This window comes from Phocoena sinus, chromosome 5 (assembly GCF_008692025.1).
Source record: "Phocoena sinus isolate mPhoSin1 chromosome 5, mPhoSin1.pri, whole genome shotgun sequence".
In the NCBI taxonomy this organism is placed as follows: domain Eukaryota; kingdom Metazoa; phylum Chordata; class Mammalia; order Artiodactyla; family Phocoenidae; genus Phocoena; species Phocoena sinus.
The window spans coordinates 19815526-19824561 of record NC_045767.1 but is presented as its reverse complement, the minus strand read 5'-3'; the positions used below and the strand labels follow the sequence as shown (position 1 = coordinate 19824561).

The 9036-nt window shown below is 36.2% G+C and overlaps 1 protein-coding gene across 1 annotated transcript in view; it reads right to left on the bottom strand.

Moving 5' to 3' along the window:
- TRPC3 (transient receptor potential cation channel subfamily C member 3) overlaps nucleotides 1–9036 on the bottom strand; it is a 77337-nt gene continuing 68301 nt past the window's right edge. The window contains exons 11-12 of the mRNA XM_032632672.1: nucleotides 3565–3640; nucleotides 1–869 (exon numbers count right to left, since the gene is read on the bottom strand). Coding sequence (XP_032488563.1) covers nucleotides 727–869; nucleotides 3565–3640 — 219 coding nt within the window. The 3' untranslated portion in view covers nucleotides 1–726. The remainder of the gene's footprint in view (nucleotides 870–3564; nucleotides 3641–9036) is intronic.

Here is a 9036-nt window from a genome sequence, read left to right as displayed (position 1 = left end):
TACTTTAGAAAAATCTTTAATGTGTTGTTTTGAACAATTCTATGAAACAAATATGTAATGTAATTATATTTTCTATTAACCCATTTCATTGTGAAATTCTTCATTCAGGGCTCAAAGGTTCTAGGATTATCAGTGATGTCAAAAATTCTAAGAAAATCTGACCAAGTCATAGCTGCTTGTAAAATTTTTTCAGTTTATATTTTTCAAAAAAAAATCTCTTTAGCACTTGGACAAGGGAAGATATGCTACATAGTGATGGCCTTTTAATTTTTATTTGTATTTCGTTGGCAGTTCAGTTCAGTTGGTTTTGACAACATTTATTGAGCACCTACTATGTACCAGGCACTGTACTAGATGCTGGAGACACAAAGATGAATAAGACATGGTCCCTGTCCCCAAGGAGCTTACAGTCTCTTAGAGGCAAACAGGTAGTGCAAAGACATACAGTTTATTCTAAAATGGACAAAAATATCAATAATGTAGTAATATTGGGCCTTTAAATACAATGGCACGTCATTGTTTGTAATGTCAAGGCAGACAATTAAAATGAAGACCATTTGCATGTGATAAAACAGTAAAATCATTAAGACCTAACTTTTAAAGATTCACATGATAAAGGTAGTTAATACTAAAAATTTACATCATAGTTTTTCAAGTATTTCATACTTAGAAATATTATTGCCCACATTTGTGCTACAGTCAAAGCCATAATTCCAGGTTACTGAATCATTCACATCTCAGCACGCTGGGATTCAGTTTCTCACTGAGTTTATGAATTAGAATGGCTAATTCCTCAGTTGCTTGGCTCTTGTCCTCCAAAAGTTCATAGCGAAGGCTGGAGATATCTTGCTTGATTTCTTTTAATTCACCTACGGTATTTGTATTAAAAAACATATAATTGGTAATTTGCCCTTCGTATTTAGAAAAAAACAAAGAGTGAAATTTATACATGAATGCATTTGTCTCATAACATCTCCAACATAGTTACTTTAGGTGTTTTCCTTTAGAATGTTTAAGGAATGTCTGCCTTTAGAAATGTACTGGCTTTTGAAAAAAAAAGCTATAAAAAGTGGTTCAGCTATGTTTTAAAAGTACAACTCAGCTAAACTATTGTCCTGTGGCTCAGCCAATTTTTAACACAGGGTGATTTCTCTGTTAACTGGTCTATAATCAGAGTATCTCCTTTCTATCTTCAGGGAGTTTGTCTGGTTCCCTGAGCCATAAGGGTTGACACCTATATGGATCATTTCCCATTGCTAGGCTGGAAGGGAATCCTAGCAAAATGAAACATTTCTAAAAATGAATCAATCTATATAACAGGCAAATACTCACATGTAAGAAGTAAACTGAGGTCAAGTTTGAAGTAAGGGAAAGGAAGGAAAAAGGGTAGGGGTATTTCTTAGGGAAGGCAATGGCAATGAACATGGAGCTAAGGAACAAACAAATTAGTTTCTGTGGCACAGGGGATGATGTATAAGGAAATAACAAGCAATGGTGAAATTAAGGAGTTTAGATGTGGTACCACTGGCAATGTTTACATACGCAGAAGTCTCCATAGGAAACTTCTCGCTATTAAAACACAACTATTCCCATAATTTAGCTTGGTAATACTTTGAGCATGTGTAGATTGCAATTAATAACTGGATTCTCTTGCAAATAATTGTAATGTAGATAAGCCATTGACCTTGAAAGGTAAACCTTGGGGCATGAATTTATCTTGAATCCAAGAAATGATTCTTTAAGTCACTGGTACTTTAATAGCTTTCTATAATAGAATCATATGTAAAACATATCTTTCATGATATTTTCCGGTATCTTTATGATGCTTTAAAGTATAATCTATGTTCTTTTATTATATAAACGTCAGAACCTTTTATTTTAAAGAATTCTAGCTCTTCCTCAAGAATACACACAAAACATTTGATTCTTTTTGTGGCAAAAAAAAGGTGGGGGGGGCTTTTCCTTTCACATTTGGCAACGTAGAGGAAATAAACTGATAAATTCGAAATCGCGAGGCCAGTCTTTGGTGGAAGAAATGGATTCTCACACCATTTAATATCATATTTGGACCATAAGCCCAGTGGGCCCCCTTTCACCTCCCTACTACTACATTCTTCTTCCTTGTTTTTGAGTTATGGGAAGCCTACACACTAAGTGTTGTACTTAGTTTGCCAATACAGGAAACACAAATTACTCAACCTCTTTGGAATTTAGCTTCTTCATATATTCAGTGAACAGGTTAAATTATATGATATACTTTCTTAGTTAGAACTTTGTTCAAAACTCCAAATTTTCCTTAACTCACTTTCCTCTTTTGTATAAAAGGACTTGGAAGATGACTCCTTGTTTTTGATGCTGTCATGGTGGCCCATTGCCCCCTTCACTTAGTTTTTTTGTTTGTTTTCAGGGAGGTTATGGTACAACAGATAAGGTTTCTGCTTTCTAAACTAAAACTCAATTCCAACCCTGTCTCTCTGAGACTGTTTCTAGGTCACCATGATTGGGTTTTTGCTGGTTTCCAATCACACATTCTTAGATTTCTACAAACACATACCATTGTATTGACTCAGATTTGTAAGAGATACCTTGTATTAATCAAGTAATGGCTTCAAAGCTCAACAGTTTAGTTTAGCCTTTTCTTATCAGCGTAGCTCTATCTAGTAGCATCTCACTGGTGTTGAAAGCTAGAGTTTCTATTTTTACGGCAACTTATTTCTCCCTGGTTGAATTCTTTCCATCTCTGGATCTGTACTTTGTCTTATACCCCAGCCTTTGATGAAAAAGTGTTATAGTCCAGACAGACATGCTGCCTAGGATATGCCTGGAAAACAGGTGCCAAGAAGAAAAGTGAAAGGCAAAAGAGAAACACCAGATGAGAAAAATGGGATAGAGATTTCTTTCTGGACAACAAAGTAAAGATTTTTCTGAAGAAATGTGGATTCTGTTTGAGCCAACGTTATTTTACCTGCATCACTGGAAAAATGTTAACACTCAATGTGAACTCCCTGAAACAGAAGTGAAACTACAGACTACTTATGTAATAGGGATTAAAAACTCCCAGAAAGATGGCAGACTTTACATTCTAAGAAATCAGGGCATTCTGTAGTGATAAACTGTCTCTGATTGACAATTTAAGTAACTTTCTTTAAAAAGAAAGAGTTTTAGAAATGTAGCATAAGATTCTCCTGTCAATCTTGGAGGAACCCAAACAGTTACCTGAGATTGGATTTTTTTTTCTTTTTCACACGTTTTAATTTTAATTTATTATTAAAATGTTTTGTACTGAACTCAGTAATGCCCCCGTCTTTCCTACTGGGATTAAGTGGCTTAGTCTTGCTTTGATATATTATGATGAGTCAAAATACAAGGCAACTCCAAAATCAACTTAAATTTGTTTTCTTTTTTTTTTTTTTGAAAGCAGGGTAAGAAGGAATTGCACTAACAATAGTTATTTCTGGTTGACTTTTACTTTCATTTTTTACTCTCGCATATTGGATTTTTGATAGTTTTCCAAGTTTATTAAATTAGTTGTAAAAGGATGTTTCTCAAGTTGAAGGTGCTTACCTTCATTAACTTCATCATTTTCTTTGTCTACTTGTGCTTTCAAAACATACCGCTTTATAAGTCTTTTCATTATCTGCTGTTGGGTCAAAAAAAAAAATTGTATCACCAATGATACACATAAGTAATCTGGATCCTATTTCCCAAAGAGCCTTACATACCTGTAAAGCAAAGAACTCAGGGGAGAGAAGCTGTATGTAACTATTTACAGAAGACTCACCCAGATTTCAGAACCTCATCACTTTTCACCTTGTGCTGAGTTTTACTGCATGATCTACAAACATTGCCCTGACCCAGCCTTCATTCACCCTCACTGCCAACCCACTCCAGGGATGCAAGAAGCTTCAAAAGAAGTTAAGTTGAAAGACTTCAATTCATGGCTTCTCTTTCAAATAATGATTTCTCTTTAAGGCGCGTTGACACTAAATTATCATCTATAGATACTACCTTATTTCTCATTGTTTAAAAAATACATAAGTATATGCTCAATATGGAGAATTTGGAAAATACAGAGAACTAAACAATAAATGAATATCATCAATTATCCCACCATCCAAAGATAATCATTGTTGTTATTTTAGTGTATGTCTTTCCAATATCTTTAAATTTTGTATATATACTAATTACTATATGTATTACATTTTATGTTGTCTAAATACCATATATTCTGTTATATTATGTTTTCCTCTCATAGCAATATATATTGTGAATATATTTCAAACTAAATAAATGCTCTTACAAGATAATTATTTACCATACGGAAAAAATTAAATTGGAGCCCTACTTCATACCATGCGCAAAAAAAGGAACTCCACATGCATCTTAAATATGAAAGACAAAGCTTTTAAATCCTTTAAAAGGAAGTATAGGAGAATATATTTATAAATTCAGTGTACAACTGGATGTTTTTTAAACAAGATAAAAATTCTAATTATAGTATTTCTACTATAATTATAATTCTATTATAATTTCTACTTTTCAGATTTATAAACTCAACTTCATTACAATTAAAACTTCATTAAAACTTCTGTTTATAAAGGTACCATAAAGGAAGTAAAAAGGCAAGCCACACACTGGGAGAAAATGTTGATGATACTTACAACTGGTAAAGAATTTGGATCCAAGGTATATGAGGAACTTTAATAAGAAAAACTCAAATAATCCAATAGAAAAATGGGCAAAAGACAAACAGGCACTTCACTGAAATGGAATTGTGAATGGCCAACATGCATATAAAACAATCTCAAAATCTTTTCTTGGGGAAATACAAATTACAATTAAAAGGAGATACATGGGGGTGGGGAGGGGAATTGGATGAAGGCAGTCAAATGGTACAAACTAATAAAGACGCAGACCTACTGGAGAACGGACTTGAGGGTATGGGGAGGGGGAGGGGTGAGTTTTGACAGGGCGAGAGAGAGTCATGGACATATACACACTAACAAACGTAGTAAGGTAGATAGCTGGGGGGAAGCAGCCACAAGGCACAGGGATATTAGCTCGGTGCTTTGTGACAGCCTGGAAGGGTGGGATGGGGAGAGTGGGAGGGAGGGAGACGCAAGAGGGAAGACATATGGGAACATATGTATATGTATAGCTGATTCACTTTGTTATAAAGCAGAAACTAACACACCATTGTAAAGCAATTATACCCCAATAAAGATGTTAAAAAAAAAAAAAAAAATGGTACAAACTTCATTATAAGATAAATAAGTACTAGGGATGTAATGTACAACATGATAAATACAATTAACACTCTTTTATGTTATATATGAAAGTTGGTAAGAGAGTAAATCCAAAGCATTCTCATCACAAGAAAAAATTTTTTTTCCATTTGTTTAATTTTGTATCTATATGACATGACTGATGTTCACTGAACTTATTATGATAATCAGCTCATGATGTATGTAAGTCAAATCATTATGCTGTATACCTTAAACTTATATAGTGCTGTATGTTAATTATATCTCAATAAAACTGGAAAAAAGGAAAAAATTGATACAATTTTATATCTGAAAAGGGAAAAATTAATAAATCTTATAATGCCAAGTGTTGGAAAGGATATGGATCAATGGGACTTTTGTACTTCACTGGCATGAGTACAAGTACAGTAGACCACTTTGAAAAACAAGTCGGCATTATGTTTTTGTAATTGAAGTACAGCTGATTTACAATATTATATTAGTTTCAGGTGTACAACACAGTGATTCAATATTCTTATAGAGTACACGCCAGTTAAAGTTGTTATAAAACAATGGCTATCTTTCCCTCTGCTGTACAATATATCCTTGCCGCTTATTTTATTCATAGTAGTCTGTACCTCTTAATCCCCTATCAATTTGGCATTATCTTTTAAAGTTGGACACTTGCATATCCTTTCACTCAGAAAGGCCACTCCTTGGTATAGGCCCTAGAGAAACTTAGCACATGTGGACCAAGAGACAGACATAGACGAGGTTTATAGCAATCTTGTCTGAGACAGCAAAAAACCTGGAAACAGTCCAAACAAATACCAACAGAAGAACAGACAAATAAATCATGGTCTGTTACACAGTGTAATGTCATTCTGTTCACTAATGAAATTAATTAATGCAATTAATGAACCATGGCCACACACAACAGTATGGATGAATCTTAGAAGCATAAATGTTGAATGACAAATTCAAGTTGCAGACTTCACAAAGTATGAAACTATCCTTATAAGGTTACTAAATAAAGGTAAATCCACATAATGCATTTTTAGAACTATCTATATTTGTGATAAACCTATATTTGAAAAGAAAGCCAAAGCCAGAGGATGAGAAACCCAGACTTCCAGATAGTGACTACCCCTTAGGTGGAGGCAAGGGTGTGGCCTAGAGAGGGGCACCCATGCAGAGGCAGTGGACAGATAATGTTATCCCTCTCATGGAAGTGGTGGCTTCCTAGGTATGCATGTAATTATACTTCATAATTGACGTGCTGCACATATTCTTGTGCATATATCAAGCATTAAAAAGACAATAAAGAAAAGAAAAAAAGTTCTAACTGAAATGCAGATATAGTGAGGGTGGAAAATGTACCTCAGTTTTAAGAAAGTATGAATTATGAACCAAAGTGACCCACTAGATGCCAAGGTCAAGTAAAAAGGAGAAATCTAGGATAATTCAAAATGTCTGTCTCAGAGAATAATGACAGATTGAGAGGGAGCCCATGCTATCAAAAAGGAAAAGTCCATTTTATCAGTCATAATAAAATATGTATAAAACTTGTTGAGCTGTGTGGAATCTGGACCCCAGGACAGACCTTAGGCAGGACTCATTCATTCATTCACCAAATATTTTTAGTGAGCGCCAGCTCTGTGCCAGGTACCATACTAGGCACTGGAGATGCAACAGTGAATACAATCCCTGCTCCAACGAAACCTCACTGGGACAATTCGCTGTGGCTGGGATATAATTAAGTTTTGGGGACAATGCAGGCATATTCCTATAGAAAGAAAAAACAACGAAGTGTTTATCAGTGAAAAGCAGCTTGAAAGGCGGTAATACAAATCAGTGGGAAAGAAAAGACTGCTCAACAAATAGGGCCTAGACAATGGACTATCCTTACAGGGAAAGTTAAAATTAGACCTTCCTCACACCATATATTAAAGAAGAGAGCCAAATGGACGAAAAATCTAAATGTGAAAAGCAAAAACTTTGAAAGGAATATGGTAATGTTTCTTGAGAAAGCTAACAGAAAGGATAAGCCATAAGGAAAATGTTGATACATCTGACGATATTAGGACAATTTAAAACTTTCATACAAGGAAGAATATCAATAACATGTAATCTTATGTCAGATGGGATTTTTCCTGCTGTCCTGGAATTGTTGATAAACCCAAGACTGATGAAAAAGGATGCTAAGTACCAGGTCAGCCACCATGGTCTAAGACCACGTTGGCCCCTGCAGCTGGAGCCATCCACCTCCCCTCGGGGCTTACTGAGACTCACTAGACCAGTATTGAACTTACCAACTACTTTCTCCTCACCTCACATTAGGAAAGAGAGTGAGACATGGGAGGGATCATAGGCTTTGCGGGGAGAGAGGTTATTCTCTCCCTTACCTGTGTGGAAGGGAGAAGGTGCAGCCCGCCTCCTAGAAGCGAAGGGAAGAAGGAAATCCAAGGCAATGTAAAGTTTAGGGTTGCCTGTACGAAAGGGAGCCTGGCATCCTGCTTCCAACTAGATGGTTGTTCTAGCAGGCTTGCTGGCCTGATCCTGGTAATTTAGTCAGAAAGGAAAAAGAACTGTGATAAGAGCGGAAGAGCCATTGGGTCAACCTGTACTCTCAATATTTGACAAACAGAGACAAATTTCCACTATGTTGGGTAGAATACACAGCAGTGGAAAACGAAAATCTTTTCAATAAATAGGGCTTGGACAATGGGCTCTCCTTATGGGAAAGGTGAAAATTAGATCCACACCTCAAGTGAGAGCCAGATCTCTGCATCAGGGAGCTGTGCATCGCCTTCTCAAACCCTTTAAACATGCCCCCGCACAGTTAGACAGGTAGCAGTTTGGTGACGGCCACAAGCAGGGCATCAGGATTTGATCAGTGTTAGAGCACTAGTGACGAACAACAAGGAAGAGACTGCAACCTGCAGTTAACTCAAGGGAAAAATGTTTACTTTTCAGCTTCTTCCCCTTGCCTCGCCACATAGCACAGGATGAACACCTAGAAGAGCTAACAGGAGGAGGTGTGGACAAAGCAGACCACAGCCTTCAGCCACTGGAGTCACCTTCAGAGGTTTAGCTTGTGCTATAGGAGTGAGGAGGAGAAGAGTGCTAGATTGATTTGGAGAGTTTTTCTTTCTTTCTTTCTTTCTTTCTCTTTCTTTCTTTCTTTCTTTCTTTCTTTCTTTCTTTCTTTCTCTGTTTCTCTCTCTCTTTCTCTCTCTTTCTCTCTCTCTCTCTCACTCAATAATTTTTATTTATTTACTTATTTATTTACTTATTTTTGGCCATGCAGCATGGCCTGCAGGATCTTAGTTCCCCCACCAGGGATTGAACCCCGGCCCTCAGCAGTGAAAGCACCAAGTTCTAACCACTGACTGCCAGGGAATTCTCAAGTTTCAAAATAAACATAACTATCTCTTTAATTACAAACGTGAGACTTTCTAATAACCCAAAGTCATTGGAAAGTTATGGAGCCTTGACAAGGTGTTGTAAAGGGCTCCTCCATTCAGTGGAAAAGAAGAGTTCAAAATAAGACAGTTAGTGGGAAATTATTGAAAACAAAGTCACTTTCATACATTCACAGGCTGCGACTCCTTAGTGAACCATTACATGAAGTTAAAAGACAAACCAAAGAGGGAGAGAGGCTGCTTGCAAAACATACTGACCAAGAATCAGTATCCAGGACATGATAGAATTTTGACAAGTCACTAAGGTAAAGACAAACAGCCAAGTAGAATTAGGAAAAAGAATTTAAATTCACAAGAAAGGAAAACTG